The sequence below is a fragment of the Balaenoptera ricei genome, chromosome 3 (assembly GCF_028023285.1).
Source record: "Balaenoptera ricei isolate mBalRic1 chromosome 3, mBalRic1.hap2, whole genome shotgun sequence".
Lineage (NCBI taxonomy): Eukaryota > Metazoa > Chordata > Mammalia > Artiodactyla > Balaenopteridae > Balaenoptera > Balaenoptera ricei.
In genome coordinates, this window is record NC_082641.1 from 133,735,962 (window position 1) to 133,761,036 (window position 25,075).

At 38.8% G+C, this 25,075-nt stretch overlaps 1 protein-coding gene across 1 annotated transcript; it reads right to left on the minus strand.

Annotated features, from left to right (window-relative positions):
• On the minus strand, positions 1-23,936 carry HAVCR1 (hepatitis A virus cellular receptor 1). Its single transcript, XM_059919580.1, has 8 exons — positions 23,884-23,936; positions 21,691-22,023; positions 18,092-18,499; positions 15,065-15,163; positions 11,859-11,914; positions 8,730-8,844; positions 7,835-7,871; positions 1-103 (listed from the first exon to the last, which is right to left on the minus strand). Exons 1-8 carry the CDS (start codon positions 23,927-23,929, stop codon positions 1-3), a joined length of 1,197 nt encoding a protein of 398 aa, XP_059775563.1. The 5' UTR covers positions 23,930-23,936.
• Between the last annotated feature and the right edge of the window lie 1,139 nt (positions 23,937-25,075).

A 25,075-nucleotide genomic window follows, 5' to 3' on the forward strand; every position in this document is an offset into this window, starting at 1 on the left:
TTAATGAAGGTCATCAATAATGTAGATATTGTCTTCTGCTCGGACAGGCTTCAGAGCTGCATTTTTCAAAGCTCCAATGTGAGAGTCCCTCAATGGAATCACACTACAGAAAGAATAACATGAGTAAGAGAAAAGCAGACCACTTCTCAAGTATGAGCAGTGCATTTGTTTATGTTCAAGCAAGATTGGGTATTTGCATTTCCCAGAACCCCATTCACACAGCCTATGAAGTAAATAGAAGCTTTCAGAGTTGTGAATATGAAGTTTCAGGAAAGTCTGTTTAATAAGCAGGTAGAAAACCTCAGCAGTAGTTTCAAAAACCTCAGACTGGTCTCCTTCTAGAGTCTCATGTAATAGAATACAAAAATTGAAAATCTAGGGACTTCCCTGATGGTCCAGTGGTAAAGAATCTGCCTTCCAATGCAGGGGACACAGGTTTGATCCCTGGTCGGGGAACTAGGATTGCACATGCCGTGGGGCAACTAAGCCCATGTGCCAGAACTACTGAGCTTGCAGGCCTCAATGAGAGAGCCCTCATGCTGCAAACTACAAAGCCCACACACTCTGGAGCCCACGTGCCACAACTAGAGAGAGAAAACCTGTACACCACAACTAGAGAGAAGCCCATACACTGCAACAAAAGATCCCACATGCCTCAAAGAAGATCCCATGTGCCACAACTAAGACCTGATGCAGCCAAATAAATAAATAAACAATTTTAAAAAAACAAAGAAAGAAAATCTAAGAAGACAAATATCAGATATCAAATTGAAGTACTAAACCAGGATACATATTCTCAAAGATGGCTAGGAAATGGTTTGGCTGGTGTTTTTCCAACTGTGGACTGTGACCCTTTAGAGAGGGTTATTAAATCTATTTAGTGGTCTATATCCTGTTTTTAAGATAAATATATATAAGTATACAAAATATCAGAGCATACTGGTATAGTAAAATAGTATTGTTTCATCTAAGTGTATACTAGATCATGGAGTCAAAAATCTTACCATGCCTTAATGGTTAAAATTAGAAAGCCATGGGTTAAATGAATTTTATAACACATATGCTCACACATCAAGTGTATGAATAGGTCACTTGTGGAGTTTTGATATTGCTACTCTTTTATAATTTGTAGTGTATATAGTTACTACTTTTTATTAGCTAAGCCTGCCCAGAAATGATATGAAATGTACTGCATCTTCATTCAGCTCTGATCTTTAAATGGATTAGTCACACATGTGTGGAAACCGTTTAGGTGTCAGTAGCTCAAAATGAGTCAATGTGATATAGGTGCCCCAAAAATAACTTCATGGGGAAATGCTCATTTTTGTTTTTGTTTTGTTTTGCTTTTCCATATTATACAGTATTTCCTACAATAAATATTTTCTTTTCTAATTAGGTGACAAAAAGTGAAACTTGAAAAAAAAGTTAACAGCAAAAGGACAAAAATAAACTAAAAGGATGCTATCTTTCATGCTTTTCTGCCTGTAGGGAGTATTTTTTTTCTTCCATTCTTGGAAGCAGATAGTCAAAAATTTCTATAAGTATGGGATTTGGACTCTAAGATACATAAGATTGAGTCTTTTACCTGCTGTGGGGTGTGACCTTGGATGTCACTTAACATCTCTCAACCTGTTCTCCAATCTGTAGACTAAGAATAATAATAGTACCTGTGAAGGGTTTACAGGTTCACTGCTGTGAAGGGCATGACTGCAATAATAAAAGCCAATGTTTATGGAACACTTGCAATATGTTTGGCATAGTTCAAGGCATGTTCTGTGGATTGGCTCATATGATTAACTCAGACATAGGAAAGACTATGTAATAACATCCAATGAAAGAGAACTAGGAATAACAGCTGGCAGCTTAAGAGAGATGGATTTGGAATCAAAGAAAGACCTGCTTAAAGCCCAAGCTGGACAATCACAGAAAGATAGACAAAATGAAAAGGCAGAGGACTATGTCCCAGATGAAGGAACAAAATAAAACCCTGGAAAAACAACTAAATGAAGTGGAGATAGGCAACCTTCCAGAAAAACAATTCACAATAATGATAGTGAAGATGATCCAGGACCTCGGAAAAAGAATGGAGGCAAAGGTCAAGAAGATGCAAGAAATGTTTAACAAAGGCCTAGAAGAATTAAAGAACAAACAAACGGAGATGAACAATACAACAACTGAAATGAAAAATACACTAGAAGGAATCAATAGCAGAATAACTGATGCAGAAGAACAGATAAGTGACCTGGAAGACAGAATGGTGGAAATCACTGCAGTGGAACAGAATAAAGAAAAAAGAATGAAAAGAAATAAAGATAGCCTAAGAGACCTCTGGGAAAATATAAAATGCACCATTTGCATTATAGGGGTTCCAGAAGGAGAAGAGAGAGAGAAAGGACCCAAGAAAATATTTGAAGAGATTATAGTTGAAAACTTCCCTAACATGGGAAAGGAAGTAGCCACCCAAGTCCAGGAAGCACAGAGAGTCCCAGAAAGGATAAACCCAAGGAGAAACATGCCGAGACACATAGTAATCAAACTGACAAAAATTAAAGACAAAGAAAAATTATTAAAAGCCACAAGGGAAAAATGGCAAATAACATACAAGGGAACTCCCATGAGGTTAACAGCTGATTTCTCAACAGAAACACTGCAAGCCAGAAGGGAGTGGCATGATATATTTAAAGTGATAAAAGGGAAGACCTACAACCAAGAATACTCTACCCGGCAAGGATCTCATTCAGATTCGATGGAGAAATCAAAAGCTTTACAGACAAGCAAAAGCTAAGAGAATTCAGCACCACCAAACCAGCTCTACAACAAATGCTAAAGGAACTTCTCTAATTGGGAAACACAAGAGAATGAAAGGACCTACAAAAACAAACCCAAAACAATTAAGAAAATGGTCACAGGAACATACATATCGATAATCATCTTAAATGTGAATGGATTAAATGCTCCAACCAAAAGACACAGGCTCGCTGAATGGATACAAAAACAAGACCCGTATATATGTTGTCTACAAGAGACCCACTTCAGACCTAGGGACACATACAGACTGAAAGTGAGGGGATAGAAAAAGATATTCCATGCAAATGGAAATCAAAAGAAAGCTGGAGTAGCAATACTCGTATCAGATAAAATAGACTTTAAAATAAAGAATGTTACAAGAGACAAGGAAGGGCACTACCTAATGATCAAGGGATCAATCCAAGAAGAAGATATAACAATTATAAATATATATGCACCCAACATAGGAGCACCTCAATATATAAGGCAAATGCTAACAGCTATAAAAGAGGAAATTGACAGGAACACAATAATAGTGGGAGACTTTAACACCTCACTTACACCAATGGACAGAGCATCCAGAAAGAAAATTAATAAGGTAACACAAGCTATAAATGACACAACAGACCAGATAGATTTAATTGATATTTATAGGACATTCCATCCAAAAACACCATATTACACTTTCTCCTCAAGTGCACACGGAACATTCTCCAGGATAGATCACATCTTGGGTCACAAATCAAGCCTTGGTAAATTTAAAGAAATTGAAATTGTATCAAGCATCTTTTCCAACCACAACACTATGCGATTACAAATAAATTACAGGAAACAAAAATGTAAAAAACACAAACACGTGGAGGCTAAACAATATGCTACTAAATAACCAAGAAATCACTGAAGAAATCAAAGAGGAAATCAAAAAATACCTAGAGACAAATGACAACAAAAACATGATGACTCAAAATCTATGGGATGCAGCAAAAGCAGTTCTAAGAGGGAAGTTTATAGCAATACATCCCTACCTCAAGAAACAAGAAAAATCTCAAATAAAAAATCTAAACTTATGCCTAAAGGAACTAGAAAAAGAAGAACAAACAAAACCCAAAGTTAGTAGAAGGAAAGAAATCATAAACATTAGAGCCAAAATAAATGAAATAGAAACAAAGGAAACAATACCAAAGATCAATAAAACTAAAAGCTGGTTCTTTGAGAAGATAAACAAACCTTTAGACAAACTCATCAAGAAAAAGAGGGAAAGGACTGAAATCAATAAAATTAGAAATGAAAAAGGAGAAGTTACAACACACACCGCAGAAATACAAAGCATCATAAGAAACTACTACAACAAACTCTATGCCAATAAAATGGACAACCTGGAAGAAATGGACAAATTCTTAGAAAGGTATAACCTTCCAAGACTGAACCAGGAAAAAATAGAAAATATGAACAGACCAATCACAAGCACTGGAATTGAAACTGTGATTAAAAATCTTCCAACAAACAGAAGTCCAGGACCACATGGCTTCACAGATGAATTCCATCAAACATTTAGAGAAGAGCTAACACCCATCCTTCTCAAACTCTTCCAAAAAATTGCAGAGGAAGGAACACTCACAAACTCATTCTACGAGGCCACCAACACCCTGATACCAAAACCAGACAAAGATACTACAAAAAAAGAAAATTACAGACCAATATCACTGATGAATATAGATGCAAAAATCCTCAATAAAATACTAGCAAACAGAATCCAACAGCACATTAAAAGGATCATACACCATGATCACGTGGGATTTATCCTAGGGATGCAAGGATTCTTCAATATATGCAAATCAATCAATGTGATACACCATATGAACAAATTGAAGAATAAAACCCATGTGATCATCTCAATAGACACAGAAAAAGCTTTTGACAAAATTCAACACCCGTTTATGATAAAAACTCTCTAGAAAGTGGGCATAGAGGGAAGGTACCTCAACATAATAAAGGCCATATACCACAAACCCACAGCAACATAATTCTCAATGGTGAAAAACTGAAAGCATTTCCTCTAAGATCAGGAATAAGACAAGGATGTCCAGTCTTGCCACTATTATTCAACATAGTTTTGGAAGTCCTAGCCATGGCAATCAGAGAAGAAAACGAAATAAGAGGAATACGAATTGGAAAAGAAGAAGTAAAACTGTCACTGTTTGCAGATGACATGATACTATACATAGAAAATCCTAAAGATGCTATGCAATCCATATCAAATTACCAACGGCATTTTTTAAAGAACCAGAAAACCACTAGAGCTAATCAATGAATTTGGTAAAGCTGCAGGATACAAAATTAATGCACAGAAATCTCTTGCATTCCTATACACTAACAGCAAAAGATCAGAAAGAGAAATTAAGGAAACAATCCCATTCACCATTGCAACAAAAAGAATAAAATACCTAGGAATAAACCTGTGTAAGGAGGTTAAAGACCTGTACTCAGAAGGCTATAAGACACTAATGAAAGAAATCAAAGATGACACAAACAGATGGAGAGATATACCATGTTCTTGGATTGCAAGAATCAATATTGTGAAAATGACTATACTACCCAAAGCAATCTACAGATTCAATGCAATCCTTATCAAATTACCAATGGTATTTTGTACAGAACTAGAACAAAAAATCTTAAAATTTGTATGGAGACACAAAAGACCCCAAATAGCCAAAGCAACCTTGAGAAAAAAAAGAAAACAAAAACAGATCTGGAATCAGACTCCCTGACTTCAGACTATACTACAAAGCTGCAGTAATCAAGACAATATGGTACTGGCACAAAAACATAAATTTAGATCAATGGAACAGGATAGAAAGCCCAGAGATAATAAACCCATGTACCTATGGTCAACTAATCTATGACAAAGGAGACAAGGATATACAATGGAGAAAAGACTGTCTCTTCAATAAGTGGTGCTGGGAAAACTGGACAGCTACATGTAAAAGAATGAAATTAGAACATCCCTAACACCATACACAAAAATAAACTCAAAATGGATTAGAGATCTAAGTGTAAGACTGGACACTATAAAACTCTTAGAGGAAAACATAGGAAGAACATTCTTTGACATAAATCACAGCAAGATCTTTTCTCACCCACGTCTTAGGGTAATGGAAATAAAAACAAAAATAAACAAATGGGACCTAATGAAACTTAAAAGCTTTTGCACAGCAAAGGAAAGTATAAACAATACAAAAAGACAACCCTCAGAATGGGAGAAAATATTTGCAAACGAATCAATGGACAAAGAATTAATCTCCAAAATATATAAATAGCTCATGCACCTCAATATCAAAAAAACAAACAACCCAATCCAAAAATGGGCAGAAGACCTAAATAGACATTTCTCCAAAGAAGACATACAGATGGCCAAGAGGCACATGAAAAGCTGCTCAACATCACTAATTATTAGAGAAATGCAAATCAAAACTACAATGGGGTATCACCTCACACCAGTTAGAACAGCCATCATCAGAAAATCTACAAACAATACATGCTGGAGAGGGTGTGGAGAAAAGGGAACCCTCTTGCACTGTTGGTGGGAATGTAAATTGATACAGCCACTATGGAGAACAGTATGGAGGTTCCTTAAAAAATTAAAAATAGAATTACCATATGACCCAGCAATCCCTCTACTGGGCATATATCCAGAGAAAACCATCATTCAAAAAGACACATGCACCCCAATATTCATTGCAGCACTATTTACAATAGCCAGGTCATGGAAGCAACCTAAATGCCCCATCGACAGACAAATGGATAAAGAAGATGTGGTATATATATAGAATGGAATATTACTCAGCCATAAAAAGGAACGAAATTGGGTCATTTGTAGAGACGTGGATGGACCTAGAGACTGTCATACAGAGTGAAGTAAGTCAGAAAGAGAAAAACAAATATCGTATATTAATGCATATATGTGGAATCTAGAAAAATGGAATAGATGAACCAGTTTGCAAGGCAGAAATAGAGACACAGATGTAGAGAACAAACATATGCACACCAAGCGGGGAAAGCAGGGGCGGGAGGTATGAATTGGGAGATTGGGATTAACATATATTCACCAATATGTATAAAATAGATAACTAATAAGAACCTGCTGTATAGCACAGGGAACTCCACTTCTCTGTACAGTAGAAACTAACACAACATTGCAAAACAACTATACCTCAAAAAAAAAAAAAAAAAGCCTAAGCTGGACCAAATGAAGCAGGCTATTTGGATGTGGAAGTAGGCAGAGGTTTCCTACCATTACAGACAGGTGTTTGGGGAAATGACTATATGAATGCATATAAAGAGGTTTTCACTTTTCACTGGGCAGTGGGGTAGATTTGCAAAAAATTCAAATGCTATGAGGCCCAACAACTAATGTAAAGGAACAGAGCAGGCTGGGCACGTAACAGTGGGGATGGTGGGAAGGGTGGGGAGCTGGAAGCACGTGTCTTAGCCTGTGCCTTTGTATGTCTTCAGCCTGGAGTCATCCTCCTCCAGATCATTGCAGAACTGCCTTCTGCTCCTTTGGGGCTCACTCACATAGCCTATTGCCCTGCTCTGTATTCCCCACGGCATTTCTCTGCAAGTCCTAAAAGTACCCTGTTTATTCATTTATACGTTTCTGTCTGTTTTGTCCATCTCTTTGGAATTTAGTAGGCATTCAATAAACACTCAATAAACAAAGCACTGAATGAAATCAAATAACAAACCAAACAACCCATTCAAATGTCCCATCAAACAAAATCTGCAATTTAGTTCTCTTGCTCTAAGCGGTCAGGTTTGAGGTACTGTTTCTGGAGCAGTTCTGGCGCAATTCCAGGGAAATACAGAGACACTAAAAATACCACTGGAAGGTTGGACAGCAATGGAGGTGCCCTATATACTAGATTTTTCAGGATCCAGAGTATAAAATGGAGAGTTCAGAAGGAAAAGAGAGGGAGAGAGAAATTATCCTTATTTTTACCAGAGTAAGAATATCAAAAGGCGTTGACACAAACTCTTTCAACCTTACCGTAGTAGCTCCACCTTGTTACCCAGGCAAAAATATCCTAAATCGGGGAAGAAGTGAGAGAAAATTAAACATGTAAGACAAAGAGTTCATGAGATTTTTTTTCCAAACAAGTATATTATTACTGTTATTACTTTGATATGAACAAAATCTGTACAGACCTCAGAAGCTGAAAAAATTAATTTACAAGAAAATATTTTTAAAAAGAAGGGGAGAAAAACCAATCTGGACCCTCGCCTGATAACTGCAGGTAACTTTTTTTGAATCTGTAAGAGCCAAATAAGCCCCTTAGTGTAAAGTATCTCATGTTTACTAATAGTTTAGTGTATTCACCCACATGTCCCAACTTACTTTAATGCAATTATATTTCACTGTAAAAAAAATGGAGGATTGTGTTTGTTCCATAGGTGACAGGTTTTATACACACGCACAACTGGTGGAAGGAGACCAGGAGGCCCTGGATGGCTGCCTTGTGAACCCCTTTGTTCTACTCTTAGCCCTGAAATCAGGTATCCCTCTCAATGTCCCATTTGTTTCTTCTGTTAAGTGGGTGTTGTAACACCCTCAAGAATTTCAGCCCTTATAGGGACAAAACTTGGTTCTTGAGGGAAGGGGGAAAGGAGGAGTGAATACATCTTATATATTACAATGGCTTGCTGCCTTCCAAACCCCAACTCTACCCAACCAACGCTTATTTCTCCATATTTAATTTCTCCTATGGAGAATTTAAATATCATGTTTCTATCTATGGGACAATAATTTTAAGATAAAGAAAAAATTAAAAAAGAACAAGGTAAAAACCAAGGAAGCTATGTGAAATTCAAATCATGTGGTGTGTAGGGCTACAGGCAGTTTGGCTCAAGAAAACTCCCGCAGGCACAGTCCTGAGGTGACTTACTTTTGCTAATCGTGAAAACCAAAAACATGAGCAATAATACCAAGGCAGTAACACAGATTCCAATGTAGACTCCCTTATTGGTGCTCATCCATGGATCTTGTGCCAGCGTCACAGGCTAAGAAAACATCAGCAGATCAAAAAAAAAAAAAAATCTTCTTAGAATTATGGGTAGAAAACATTTCTGAAAATAATGTACACAGACACATTTATCTTTATTGGCCTTTGGCTAGTTCCGGATCATGAGGGGGTAAGACCAAATGATTTAAAGTTATAACCATGTGGTGAAATTCTAAGACAATTTAGAATTCAAAATGTATTTGGGGATGGTGGAAATGTTTTATCTCTTGCTTGCGGTGGTATTTACAGAGGTGTATACATTTGTCAAAACTCCAACTGTACACTTCAAATGAGTGTGCTTTATTATATGTAAATTATACCTATTTTAAAAAATTAATAAGCTATTTTCATAAATAATCCTCTTATGATATTAAAAAAGAAAACAACAATTTTTGTTCCTATATAAGTTGACGTGGTGGTGTTATCTCAAGCTATGTGAATGTGTTCAATTATTAAAATTGGCCCTTGATTACAAAACTATTTTTTTTTTAACTAGAATTCAAGATTCCATCTATGTCTTTATAAATGGACTTGAAAGTAGATGCTCATATACATGGCCCTGCTTAACAATTAAAATGCTGCACAGTTGGAAAGAAATACAACTTTATTTAAATCTCCTAGTATGGTTCATAAGGGATCATCACTTCCCGGAATAAAACCGAAACACGCCATGCCTCATGTTCAGCCCTTTTACATAACTTAACTCTAATCCTAAAGAGGCCCCATGGGGTAGGTATTTTAACAGAAAGGAAGTGAAGATCAGAGAAAAAGATTAAGTCTCAAGTCTCTTCCTGCATAAGAGTTTAATCTCTGGAGTCAGAATTCCAGCTCTTTTACTTAGTTGCTGTGTGATCCTAGACATGTTATTTATCCTCTCTGAACCGCTGTTTCTCTGTCTGTCAAATGCAGATTAAATAGGGTTCTTGGGAAAGATAATTTAGGTACTTCCTGATCAACACGATGAGGAACACAAAGGATGGTGACTTAGCATATGAGCTGTCCTTGCTTAAAGGGGGAACAGCCAGTGTCTTGGTAGGGAAGAGTTGTGTAATTATCTTACTTGTGGAGGATAAAGTGGTTACATGGAACATGGAGTTACAGGAAGCAGGCTTTGCTTCCTTTTTAAAAATATTATGTTACATGAAAACTGCAGTTTCGTTTTAGAATGTGCAGCTAAGCATAAAGAAAGGAAAACAAAAATCAACCATAATCCCAACATCCAGAAACAGCCACTATTACCATTTTTCATTACGTACTCTTCTAGAATTTTATCCTAGTGTTTTTCTTAACAGAGCAGTTACTATATTCAATATATACTACAGTATATACACTATACACACACACATACATACACACATTTTTTGGTCGTGCTGCACGGCATTTGGGATCTTAGCTCCCCAACCAGGGATCGAACCAGCACCCGCTTCATTGGAAGCGCAGAGTCTTATTAACCACTGGACCTCCAGGGAAGTCCCTACACTATTTTAAAAGTTAGTTTTTTCATTTAACAATCAACACTGTCTTCTCATGTCAGTAAATGCACTGCAGTGACAACATGCTTAATGGCAATAAGCGGGCATGCTTAATTGACTAAGTAATTAATCCCTTATTATTGAACATTTAGGTTGTTTATAACATTTTCATGAGTATAAATAGCAGCAATGAACATCTTTTCTTATACATCTTCACGTATTGGTTCAATTCTCTCCCTAATATGGAGTTCAGGAAGTTGATTTACTGGGTCGAAATATATGCTGCTTGGTTTCAGGATAGCTGGGAGACACCTTGACATCTTCAGAGTCAAGACACAAAAAGCCCACGATTTTGCCTGTTGTGCACTTGCTTCTGTATTGCTTCCACTTGCTGCTAAACATACCTGCCCTGCCGGTAACTGAGGTAAAGGACAATCTCATCATTCAGAATGTTTGTTTCTTTTTTCTTAATCCAGCTATAACAATATAACAGTCATTTACATTGTGGCAGTTCTGCTATTTAACAGGCATATACAGATTCAGCACAGATCCATCGGATCAATCAGTGCCCATACCATAAGAGTTGTTAAAATCTTCAATATCATTCCTATGCAGTGGTGCTCTCATTGTCACTAAGGTATGCAACATAAGGCCATTTGACCTCACACTAAATAACCCCACTTTGCCTGAGCTTGAATTTCTCTTACAATGGCCGTGCTTCAACTTCTCACCAATTGTGATCAGGGTGACTCTCATACCTGAAGCTCTTTAGGTTTGTTGCTTCTAAGAATTATTTGCACATAGTAAAAGGAAGGCTGGTTCACCCAAGGGAGCCAAAAGTAAAGGACCTATTGATAAATTCTTCTAACTTAGAAAGATGAGGTTTTGATGAACATCATAAGAATAAAGCCCCTTAGATTTTTCTCAAGCTAACTGTGGAAAAAGTATGACAACATCCTACAGAATCACAAAGTTTTTCAAGACGTTAGGACCTTAATAAGTCATCATATGGGGAGGTTTATGTATAGAAAGACTCAGAAGTGGCCTCAAAATTTCTATATAGGAGGACAATTGGGTTGGAAAAGGATATTAGGGGGCCTAGGTTTAAGCAAGCACACTTTGATCAATGTAATACTTTCAGTGGGGATGGCCCCCATTCCACCACATCAATTCAAAGCACGTTATTGCTCTAATGATCATTGAAGTCATCCTTGGTATGTAACGTTAACACGAGATCCTTGAATTAATTCACTCTTTTTTTCTAATTTTCTGGGCAGGAGAAAGTCTGTAGTGTGTGTGTGTGTGTGTGTGTGTGTGTGTAGAGAGAGTAAAATATCACTCTTCAGGTATTTCTGACAACTAGTGCATCTATATAAACTTTTTAAGTTAATTAAAGCATCCCTATTTAAGAGTCAAATTCTTTTCTTCCTTTATTTGAAATGTGTGGACTAGTCTTACAATAATAATCTCTAAATGTAACTTGCTTCCAGGGAGACATACAAGTGAATCTGGCTAATAAAGTAGGAAGGAATATGCTTACAGTTTGATTGTTATGCCAAAGGGCATCTGGAGACTGGGTCACAGTGCCGTACCCATCTGCTCAACAAGAAGGAAAATGAATTAGAAAGACAAAAAGTATTGAATTTTCACCGCAAACACCAAATATATTCACATTGCCTTCTGGTAATGAATGAAAAGTTGAATAATCATATGGCTAAATGCTGTAGGCTTGCAAGAGTTATACCAAGTTACTAACATTTATTAATTTAACCTGTAAGGTTGTGCTTCTTAAACCATTTTGTCATGGACCCTTCCAAAATGAACCCTTTTTTTTCTCTCTATGGAAAAAAATGTATGTACACAGAAAGTTTACCTACAATTTTAGAGGAGTCATAGTGGCCCATTATCAGAACTAGGTTAAAAATTGCCACTTAAAGTTATGTAATCAATATTTTCATGACAGCTAAGAAGCTGCCAATGAGTGCTCAGAGGCCACTGCACATCCAAAGAGCAGAACCGCCCCGTTCAAAATAGTTGTTACATTGGTTTTACATTTAAAATGTGTGTGAAATGTACTAAGATATCTGAAATAGGTGGCATCCAACTCCTACATTATATGCCACAGTGCCTAGACATTGTTGCAGAAGTGCTTTAGAAAATACGTTACATCAGCCCCAAGGCCAAAGTATCTTATACTACCTAAAACCCCAATATAAAAGGATATCATGCCTTAAAGTTTTGAATATACAAATTTTAATAGTGTTTGAAATATCTCTTTTGTCATACAGAACATATACTGTTGGCCCTCCTAAGCAACTATAGGTCAAATACGGGTTTCTCTTTTTACTGAGCACTTTACATCCTTATACCAATTTTTTAAACCCCATTTTATAGTTGAGGAAACAGATCTGAAATGGTTAAAGTTTCCAACTCTAGTAAAGGACAATAGCCTCAGCTCATAACCACCACACACATTGCATTCCCATCCAGTGAAAATACTGCAGGTCTTACGGATTCCCTAACTACTGACAAAGCTATAAAAATGTCACCGTCCAGTGGCAATGAAACTGGACTAACTATATCCCCCCAAATTTTTACACTTTACATTACTGTGTCTACATTTTATTCATTCCGACACTACTTCTTAGAGAGCCAAAGACAATATCTACAGTCTAGGCTCTGTGTATGACTTGTGTTATAACCTTAAGTAAGTCCTTCAGGTACAGAATGGGTGATGTTGCAAAAACAGCATGAAAAAAAATAAATAAATAAAAACAGCCTGGACTTGAGTCAGATAAAATTTGACTTCAATGCTGACAATGTCCCTTGGCAATGTGACCTTGATCAGGTCCTCTGCATATACATTTATGTATGTATGTATGTATATGTATATATTTATATTTCTAGCTGGGGTAACCTTGAACTACAAGCTATTGATAGCACCTGTCTGTCTCATAATGTTGTCACATTAGAAGATGCACTAAACACCATATTAGACAAATATCAGCTATTACTATTATGTTGTAATGAAAGGAGCAATAGGGGAAGGAACACAGTGCAATGGACTTTCCAAACATCACGGCCTTCCTTCCTCACAAACATGCAATCAGGAATGCAACAACTTGCCCATGGGGACACAGCTAGTAACTGGCAGTTGAATTGGAAGCTGTCAATCCCCAAAGCAGAACTAAGGAGCCTCCCCAGTCTGGCAATGGCAGTAAGTAAGGTCTGCCCTGAAAGAATTAAATGAGGTAATATATGACAGTTTGCTGGCACATCCGTCTGTCAAAAGGTGGGTAGCAGGCCATATGATGCCCAAACTTCCTTCCAGATTAACATTCTCTGCTTTGTGAGGCTTTAACCCACGGAATTCTGACTGGGGCACTGTGAGGATTTGGCTCGAGAGCCTCACAGACACTGACAAGATGGCAGCAGTCACAGAAGTCATGGGGACACAGCTGCTCCAACGTCTGTTCCATTCTGGAAAGCTCTGCCTTGATCAGGTTTTAGTGACATATTTTAGAGAACGATTCTCCACTCCTACTTTCTTCTTCCTCATCACATAGAAGTGTGGATTGCAGCTGCTCCTGCTGCTGTTACTTTGTATTTTAATCTACTTTCACTTTGTTTCTGTGCCGGGAAACAGTTCACACTAAGGAGTCCACTTTCCAAACCAAATGTCACCATTAGCTAATCCCAAGTGAACTGGTCCCTCTCTGCGTTTCACTTTGGGTCCATTTTAAACTAACCAGCTTCCAGGAATGACTGGCAAAAGGTAGGCCATACTGGGGGTCCACTACAGATTGGCAACTCCTGAGCACGATGAGTCTTATGCACGGGGAGTCTTGCAAAGCTTGACCTTGTTCGGATGCATCCCAGGCACAAGGACACATAAGCTAGCTCTGCACTACAAAGGGGTTCCGCATGTGGCACTCCCCAAATGTACCACCATCGGTAACAGAGGTAGCTGGGAAAGACGACAGGACTCAGCATCACCTTTCTCCATCACAGGAAAGACAGTTCAATCTTACATCTCAAAAGAATATGGACCTACCTGAATTGGGGAGAGTGGGGAAGACTTTTGGGGGGTGGCATAGCAGAATCTCAGTGGGGCATGCCTCTTTGGTGCCAGTGTCATGTGTCCTCAACCCATCTCAAAGTGTCCATGTGAAAGGAAAACTTGACAAGGCAGAAGGGGAGCCTTCTGGCTCTATATAGCCTCTGGGGCTTAGAGGAAGCGTAAACACAGGTGACCAGTTTGGTCCGGACCAGCTTAGTTTGGATTTAATTGTTTTAAGGCTCTGGCCCAAGGGAGTAAGCCCAATACTAAATTTAAAGTCAAAGCTGGTTCATTTAATTTAGAAAAATACTGATATGCATGTGGATGTTCCCAAATCATATAAGCTGTCTATGCCGCTCAGTTGTATGTATTTCTGGACATTCTAAGTAACAGTCATAATTGCCACTAAATCTATCACTTACCTTTTAACTGTGTCCCAAGATCTTTATCTCATTTAATCCTTGCAAGAATTCTACAAAATCAGTAACATTCCATCCATTTTACAAAAGATAAAAACTGATTCAAAGAGGGTAAGACGTTTGTTCAAGTCGCATAGCTGACTGGAGTAGCCAGTGTTGGCACTCAAGGAAGATCTGTCTTATTCCAGAATATGTGTTCTTAACAATGTGCCAATGTTCATCAAAATTTGAAAGCTCTCAGGTGTTCAGGAAAGAAACGGAAGTTACCTGTTGAGCAAGAGTGCGATGGTGAGCCGGTTATATTTGTTTCTTGCAGTGTGGTAGGCTGGGTTTCTGCTGTCTGCGTTGGAGAAGATAAAGAAGCTACTGGAATGACAAGAATGGAAGAATGGTGTTCAATTTGTGGAGGAAAATTTCCACCCCGAAGAAAAATAAAAAACAAAGCTAAGATCAGGAATTACCCTTTGACTCTTTCTTAGAAAATATTCAAGGATGGCCTTCAGGCATTATACTGCCATATAGGTATTTCATTATCATGGATAAATCTGATCTAGAGAATGATCTGGAGAGCTTATCAATAGACAGAATTATTTCACTTTTTATACTCCTAGGATCCCCCTAAAGCCTACAACAGTGCATCTTATGTAGGACACCCAATTAAACTTTTATTCATACCAATGACGTTTCACTTTTGTGGAGCAGGGCCTTGAGGTGGGCACTAATCCACTCTCCCCGCTTCGCAAGAACCCCAATCTGGATTTCCTCACCTTATTCAAGTTCCTAATTATCCATCCACACATCTTTCCAGGGAGATGCACACACTGACCAGCAGGGAAAACATACTGAGAATATTTAATTCCTTGAGGTCCCTTTAAGGTGACAGTACTGTCCGATGTCTGAGTCTTGGTAATAAGCCTCAAAGCAATGTTCCTGGTACCTTGGCTCCTTCTGCAGTTGTGTTTTGGTCACTTTTTTTATAAGACTGATTTCCTGTGTTATCTGATTCATCTTCCATTTCTCACTAAAAAGCTTCACCAAGAGTTCTCAGGGTTATGTTTCCTTTTCCTTTCTTGAAATCTCTTCTTTATTTTCTATCAGACATTTCACTTTACCTGCAGAGTTGACCACTTGCCTCTTAATAAGATCTTTACATCCCTTCCTCTTAGAGCACCACAGAAGATTAGAGCAAGTTAGTGGTGCTGGCTGGACAAGAGTTCCCAAACCTGGGCTTTCCTTATTGCCTCTCACTGGTCTTTCTCTTTCCACTCCCCCACCATGGTCTTCACATTTCAACATCATCTCTTCTCTTGTTTTGAGCTATCTTTTGTTTTTGGTGGGGTTTGTTTGTTTATTTTTGCTTTCCTCTAATGCTCAAATCTGTAACAGGATGTGGCTCTCTTTAGGAACTATAGGAACTAAGAACAGGACGATTCAGAAGGTCAGATGATCAGCGTCTTCAGTCAACTTAAATCCATGCAAAAGACCTCTTGAGCTTAACTTCAGCCCCTAGTTTGGGTCTCTGTGGTCATCTTTCTTTTCTCCTCTGCTCCTACAACTTTACATCCAGCCAGTGCATGAATATTTTAGGCAACTAGCATGGACGGAGCACAGAGCACAGAGAGGGAATGGATGTAAAGATAAATTCCCCTGCCCTGGATCTGCTCCAGTGTTCACCTCCTTTCTACACTGTAAAGTTCAACTCTAAACTCAAACTCTTTAGGAAACTATCAGGATGCCTATAAGACTCAACTAATACTATCCCCCAGGAGGTCACATAAACCAACACTTGCCTTCTGAAACTCTGCTTTTTAAACAAAGGCCATAACTTACACATGTTCGCCAAACAAGGAGCACTAAGCCATCCACCTCCGCAGGCACAAACTATTTAGAAGCTAAATCAATATTGAGAAAGTCAACAGATGCTCTAGTATGTTTGCTGCCTGGAACAAAACTATTTTTCTTACAAAGTTTTATGGCTCTAAAATCCCAGTTTTAACCTAAAGACATCTCTTTAAAGCTCAGTTCAAAGTCCAATCCTTCAGATCCCTCCTGGTTGAATATAGACATGGTTCAACGGCAGTGAAGGGAAATCAATATGTTCCATCAGACTTTTTCGGCTAAAAGGTTGTGACATTTGTGTTATTCCTCAGGATCCAGAGCCACTTTAAAGTGTCAAAGGGTTGTGGAGGCTTTGAGAATCTCCACTAAAAAGTTACATTTTTAATCCAAAAAATAGAAAGTTTGAACCTAAACATGTCCTCAGACTGGCAAGCTATTTCCCCAGCTTTAAGTCAAATTATTCTCCACTTGTATTAACCTAAACTTTAATCTAACATAAAGTTGAACTATGAACTATGTAGCCAGAATTGAAAAAACAAACGTGTGCACTCTAAATCCCATAAGTCCTTAAATCTGATGTTTACTTTGTCATCAGTATAAATAGCATTACTCTGCTACATAAAGAAATTAAAGGATGCTAGAAGCAAAACTGTGTAAGTCACTAACACCCTGAAAAGACAGGGTAATTGTATGAAGGCCTTTCCAGTGAGAATGTCAGATCAGGACAAATTCATCCAAACATAAGCTCTATGTTCATAATAGAAGGCAGCAAAGGCCCAACATTCAAATTAAAGGGGACAATCTTGACTCAACCATTTTCTATTCGTATGACTGTCAACGCTGAACTTAGAGTCTGTGCCTCAGTCCCACAAATGTAAAATAGGATTGAATCACACCTACAAGGCATAGGATTGTCATAAGAATGAAGTGGCTTAATACTTGTAAAGCAGTTAGCATGGTTCTAGACACAGGAAACAGTAAATATTAACTTCACTGAAATCTTATCCTCAAGTGTTGGGTGAGACTTCAGAATGGATTAAATGATCTCTATTCAGAGCTCCTTGTAAGGACAGAATCTCATTCACCTGACCCTGTTCTGGCATTCCCTATTTTTCCTCGTAAGTCTGTGTTCAACTGGGCCAAATCCCCACCATCCTCCTTAGATGTCCAAGGTCAGTGGTCTGGCTTTTATATTTCTTTTTTTTTTTTTTTTGGCCATTAATGAATTCCTTTGAGAATCTGATAAAAAGCTAGAGGGTCCCCTCATTCTGAAGATGCTTATACATACAAAAGGTGAATATAACATGGGACGGAGGTCCACAGATTCTGTGAAGCCACGTTTGGTAGCCTGTTCAAATCCTTACCCCAGACTGCACTTCTGCCTTAACACAACACCCTGGGTGGTCTATATCCTCTCCTTTAAAGCCTTCTGGGCTCAGAAGCACATCTGTTTACCTGGCTGGAGGTTCTTTGTGGGTGCTGGCACTGGAAGAGCAGAGGTAGAGGCCCTCGTTGTCGTTGGAGCAGTGGTGACCGTCATTGTTGTTGGTAGAGCAGTAGTGGTCATCATTGGTGGTGGAGTAGTAGTAGTGGTAGTTGTTGGTGGAGTAGTAGTAGTGGTAGTTGGTAGAGTAGTAGTAGTGGTGATTGTTGTTGGTGGAGTAGTAGTAGTGGTGGTAGTTGGTGGTGGAGTAGTAGTGGTCATCGTTGGTGGTGGAGAAGTAGTGGTCGTCATCGGTGGTGGAGTAGTAGTGGTGGTAGTTGGTGGAGTGGTAGTAGTAGTAGTGGTGGTAGTTGGAAGAGTAGTAGTAGTGGTGGTCATTGTTGGAGTAGTAGTCGTCATTATTGTTGTCGTAGGTGGAGCTAGAAATCAACATGAAAGCAAGGATTCATCAAGCAGCAGGAAACAAGAGTCGTGTGCTGGGCCTGTGCACCAACACAACCACTGGGACTGTCCCCAGGCAGAAGTGAGCACTTATCTCCCATGAACTCGGAGTTCTCCTCATTGGTCAGCTAGAGTCTGTGACTGAGGAGGGAGTGAAAACATGTTCACAACAAGGAAACAGCTGCATTGAAAGGAGTATATATGGGGAGGTTTGGAGATTAAAAAAATGACACCTGGGATTTCTATCGAAGCCCTTTGAAAAAACTAGTCCCGCATATCAGATTTATGTATCTTCATAAATGTCTGTGAGGTAGGGAAAAAAGTCTAGAGCCCAAAGCCATGTTTGTCCTCTCGGTGGCGTGTGACTAGGACCTAAATAGTAGTTCCCAAGAACCAGAATATTTACCAAATAAATAGCATTCCGTTCAGTCAGCCCTAAGGGTACCCTCCCAACAAACCTGCATCCTAAATGTGGATTAATTCACACCATTAACATACGCTAGATAACACGGATGCCTTGTGCATTTGGTTTGAAGGTGGACTAGACCTTTTAAGGTTCCTTCCTTCCTAAGGGATAATAACAAAAGGTAATGACTTTGTCTCTTTCCAGAGTCAGAAATGGTATAGGACTCCAAACCACTTACTGAAGTCCTCAGAGCTACCCAGAGAAAGAACTGCAACTAGGATTAACCCAAAACACAGTGCCTGGCACAAAAGCAGAAATTGTAGGATTGAGTCAAGAATGTGTACTTTTTTCTCACCAGGCATCTTTTTTGCCCACAAGAAGTATTCTTAAATTTCAACTCTACTAACTATAAATTAGAACCTCAAATCTCTTGAACAGGAGGCAATTGGTGTGAAAACTCTTGTGAGGGATTGAAGTCAATTTAATTTGGAAACTAACTGATTTTTGCCTTAAAGAAGAAAAACATTTTTTTCAACAAATATTTATGAGTGTCTATTATGTACAAGGCATTAGTAAATGTTTTAGGCTTTGGGGGTTCTGTGATCTCAGTGGTAATTGCTCAACTCTGTCAGTGTGAACACAGCCATAGACAGTATATAAACTAATGGGTGTGGCTGTGTTCCAATAAAACTTTATTTATAAAACTGTTGGTGAGCCTGTTTTATAATCTGATCTGGTCCTAGGGCTACAGTTTGCTGACCCTGCTCTAACAGTGTAGTCAGAGGTTTTTAAGAAGAGTGCAATCCAATCCCCTCCCTTCAGTTTGAAATCAAATCTAGAGAAAAAAGGAAGCAAGCAAAAAAGTCTGATCAAAGGCTATAACAAGGAAGAAACCTAATTGACTTGTTTAACTAATGTGTCTTCCTCAGTGGTAAGTATTTCCTGAGGAAGAATCTAGGAAACTAAGGGTAGAGGAGCTGCTGAGGAAAACCCCTAACAGAAGGTTGAAAAGTAAGCTGATTCTGTGAAACGTGCAAGAAAACTTAAGCAAATAATTGGATTGGAGGCAGAGAGTCACTTTGGCTCAGTTATGGACCCGTTTCCCACTGGACAGAGCAGTGGCTTTGTAAATATTCATTTATTAAAGAATTTCTAAGCACTCTAAAATTCCCCTACTGGGACTTCCCTGGTGGTGCAGTGGTTAAGAATCCGCCTGCCAATGCAGGGGACAAGGGTTCGAGCCCTGGTCTGGGAAGATCCCACATGCCGCGGAGCAACTAAGCTGGTGAGCCACAACTACTGAGCCTGTGCTCTAGAGCCTGCAAGCCACAACTACTGAGCCCGCGAGCCACAACTACTGAAGCCTGCGTGCCTAGAGCCCGTGCTCCACAACAAGAGAAGCCACCACAATGAGAAGCCCACGCACTGCAATGAAGAGCAGCCCCCGCTCTCTGCAACTAGAGAAAGCCCGTGTGAAGCAACGAAGACCCAACACAGCCAAAAATAAATAAATTAAAACAAAACAAAAACAAGCAAAAACAAAGTCCCCTACTAATTTCTTTCTCTATCCTTTTTAAAAAATATTCAGCCAGACCAATCAGATAATTTCACAACTCCAAAAATAATCTCTTCTCCACACGCTGCCTCGTCACATGTCTACAGCGCCAGCCTCTTTTGGCTTCCTTAAATTGCCTCCTACATATAGGTTCCCCAGAGTCAGCTATTTGCTGCATCAGAACTGACCTTATTTTACCTGCCTTTATAAAGGACACAAGCCAAGTACAAAAGTTGGGAGATTGCAATATCAAGTTCATTTAAATTAAAAAAGAGACATAGCTTATGAAGGCCACAGGTATTGGATTCTGTTGTCAATAGAAGACTTTAGTGGGAGAAGATTCATTAGGAAAGAGCACCAGAAACCAGGAATTCCTGAAGAACCTGCTCCTTTCATCAAATGGCAAGAAAAATTAGGATGTCTACTTCAAGATGGAAAAATGTAAACTTCCCAGATTTTTGGATTTTATGAAATTCTTAAAAGCAACAGGTGAACGTTATTGAGATGCAAATGTTTTCATACTACAATAAGGCCATTTTATTTTTTCAAGAGTTAATTTAGTGATATGGTGTGAAATATGCTTCAAAAAATCCAAGACTGGACAGAGGAAGGGGGTGAAACTATATAGGCTTATACAACGTATATGCAACAAGACTGAATTGATGATTCTTAAAGCCAAATGATACATCTACCTGACAGGACCTTATATTACCTATTTTATATGTATGAATTCTCTATAAGTCTTAAAATGTTAAGAAAGGACATTTAAGAATTCTTCTAAGACATAACCTCAGAGAAAAGGGCAGTTCTTCAAGTGGAATAAATTTACCTCCATAAAAATGTTCACTATATTTCACTGTGGAACAGTGAATGCTTTTTCATGAACCAACTAGCATTTTTGAAGCACTGCTTTAGGAGGTAGTTTGCTGACTGGGAAGATCTCTAGACTATGGTCTTGAATCAAGGCTAGTCTTTTCTTTTTTTTTTAATTTATTTATTTTTTATTTTATTTATTTTTGACTGTGTTGGGTCTTAACACTTCATTCTACACAAATAGAAGTTATTCTATCCCAAAAGTTATTAGAAAACAAGATTATAGGAACCTCCTCTTTCCCTATTAAAGGAAGAGAAAGTTAATATCAAACAGAAAACTCTTATCTCTGGGAACCCACAGGAAGTGATCAAAGGAAGGAGGAAGACAAGCTCACCTGGCTTTATACTCAAGTCTAGGGTGATTTTTATATCATTGAACCACCCTCTCTTCTCAACGCGGCAACAATACAAGCCACTGTCAGCCTGGGCTGCATTCTCTATGGTCAAAGACACATCCCCTCCACCAATGTTTCCGTTTAGCTTATAACGTCTGTCCTTCTGAAAGGTGACACTGTATCCATTAGTCCAGATAATGTCACTTCCGCAGCGAGTTAAAGGACATGCCCCTCGGCCCCAGCACATGCTTGTGACTTCTCCACCATAGGTGCAGGGTAGTCTGACAGACTGACCCACCACTCCAGTCACTCGTGGGTAAGACGTTACACCATCTGTAAATAAAGAGAAACCTGAGCATGAGGTCTCAATATTTTAACTTTAATTTCATTCTCATTTTTTTTCTTTATATAGCTTATTTGGCTTGTAATCATCTGACTATATCTTGAGTTTTAAAATTTAGTATAAGCATTTTTCTATGTTAACATATTCTTTAGCAGCGTTACTATTTACTAGATATATTTGTAGATAAAACATCATATAAACGTTTTTCTGTATTCAGGATTATTGCCTAATAGGAAAAGATTTCCATGAAAGAAAGTATCGGGATCAAGGGCAGAAATATATTCAGTCTCTTGGTGAATATGACCAAGTTTCTTTCCAAAAGGTTTGAAACAAATGACACTCCAGTAATGCATGAGTGTCTGTGTACTTCATCCTGTGTTTGACAGGTATCTGCTTATTTAATAGGTAATACATACATGTGGCTTTTCCTCTCCCCTAGATTCAATCACTGTCTCAGTTGAAATCTGTTTTTAAAAGTCTATTGCATTTAAAGTTTTGATTTTCAATTTTTATTGCAATTTTTAAAATTGCTATTGCAAATAAAGTCACCTCACAACCCCTCTCTTATTAAAAAAAAAAAAAAAGCAGAGCTAATGTTTTACTTAAAGCATCATTGACTAGAAGGCAGAAGCCTAGTAAACTCTTTAGAAATCAGTTCTTAGAAAAAAGGGTTTATAATAGTTTCAGGAGGAACTGAGGCTTATCATGCTTTACGATCAATCCAAAAAATTTAAGCAGGGATCCTTTCTCGTGAGTTGATGACAGCCCTGCAATGCAGGTGGTAAGGTCCACTTACCCAGATGAAACCAAAAAATTGGAGAATATTCGATCAAATACTAAATTTTGCCTCTTAAAAACAAATAGGCAGGAAAACTCTCTCCTGTGGCAGTGGCTTAAAAAACCCTGCATTGCCAAATGCAGTCTGGGTGGTCCTTGAAAGAAATCTGAGATTCAACAGTTAATCACAGTTAGGACTGAGCTGTGAGTTTGGGAAATGCTCTGGGAATAAATCACTCATTGTTACATAAATTAAGAGTCTATATTTTTCACTGGAATTCTGATAATATTTAATTTTGCTTAATGTCATTTTTGGACTACAAAGGTAATACATGCTAATTATAAAAATTTAAGATTTAGAAGTATAATTTAAAAATGTACTTTCCTCACATTCCCACCTCTAGAGATTGTTTTTAAAACTTAGGATATGTCTATTTCTAAAATTTTCCCCTATCTCGCAGAATGTTTTGAATTAACATATTTTTCTTTTTAAAATTTTTTTTGGCCACACCGGGAGGCATGTGAGATCTTAGTTCCCCAACCAGGGATCAAACCCTCGGCCCCTGCTTTGCAATCATGGAATCTTAATCACTAGACCGCCAGGAAAGTTAAAATATTTTCTTTTTAAAAGAAATAGTTGCACATGGTTAAAAAAATCAAAAGGCACAAAATGGTACAATAAAGCACTCGTCTCCTTCCCACCCTATCCCCTTTTCTTCTTCCCGTCCCCTTCCACACCGTGATAACAACTGTAACTCTTTCCTACATACACTTGAGTAGTTCATGCATACACAACCATCTACCTACTCCTTTTTTTGGTTTCAACACAAATGGCAGCATATGTCATCCTGTACTGCATCGGGCCTTGTTCACCTACCCAAAGATTCTGTAATTCTTAGCATTTATGCAATTTCTTTGGTTTAAGGTGTCAGCCTGGTTCTTTGCTCACTAGTTGACCCCATTACCTTCCAACAAAGCCCAAGAACATCTACCCTCCCCCCCACAGTCACACCCCCCCACACACACTCCCCTATCCTCGGCGCTTCCAAAGAACAGCCCACCTATTCACTTACCTGTCAGAAGGAGTATGAGGCCCAGGATGGCTACCCACAGATGCATGATGGTATCACCCTGAAGGAAAGAGAGAGCACGCTGGTTGGTGCGCCTCCAAACCAGATGGTATCAGAACGAGTCTTAATTCTCAGATTGCAACTTCTCCTTTCACCCTGATGGGGGGAATCACATAAGACTACCTGCTGGAAACAAGACCATGCAAAGGCTTCAGATCTGTTAGCTCCAGGTGACTGAGGGCTCTGCCCCTTCCAACAGAAAGGCAAAGGTGTCCTCTGAAGCAGTCCCGTCTTCCCCAGCTCCTTTCCTATACTTAGAGTCCAAACTGACTCCAGGTGCTGACAGAGGAGATAAGGGAGCAAACAGGAAGGAAACCAGAGGCCGGCTTAACCAAGGACACCAGAGCAAAGACCAGACTTCCCATGGCAGGTGCACTTACCCTTTGCCTTGAAGATGAGAGTCAACTGGCCTTCTGGCGAGGGCAGGGGACTTCCTTCCTGCTCTGTGGCCACAATGGCTAGTCCCCAGCCTCAGTCAAATTGTCAAGTGCCCACTGCTATAAAAACGCACAACACGAGAGTTGTGAGTTTCAGTTTTCTTTGGGGACTTACTGAGGACTCTCTTTGGCCCAGGAAACTGCCTTTCAGAGAGTTCTGAGGAACCTCTCCCAAGAGACAGAAGTGGAGAGATAAGCATATATATGATTTTGGAGAAGTACAATCAGGCACACATCTCGGCAGAAGGTCGCCGCTGGTCACAAGGAACAGATATCTCAGTTAATGACTAGTGCTTTTCTAAGTACGGGAAGATGAAAGAAATTTGGATTCATAAAATTTTCTCCTGAAAATATCTAACTAGCTGAAGGCCTGTTCAACCAGTTTTCCCAGAGCACAGAGTGCCATTCCTGATCTCTTCCCTGAACTCCTTTCAGGGTATATTGAACATCAGTGACTACAGTGGCTAGTGACTTAACACTTATAGAACCAGATGGAGAGTGACACTGTTTAGCTGGCAGTGTCCCCTCATGGTTATAAATTCAATCATTATTTGGGAGGCAATTCAGGACCATTTTATCCCACGGTGCTAAGAATACTCTTTCTTCAGTCAGGCCAGGATTCTGTTGATCCTCAGTTTGCTATTATTGAACTAGGCACTGCTAATAGTAGCTAAAAGTCTCTGGACCACCTGTCTTAC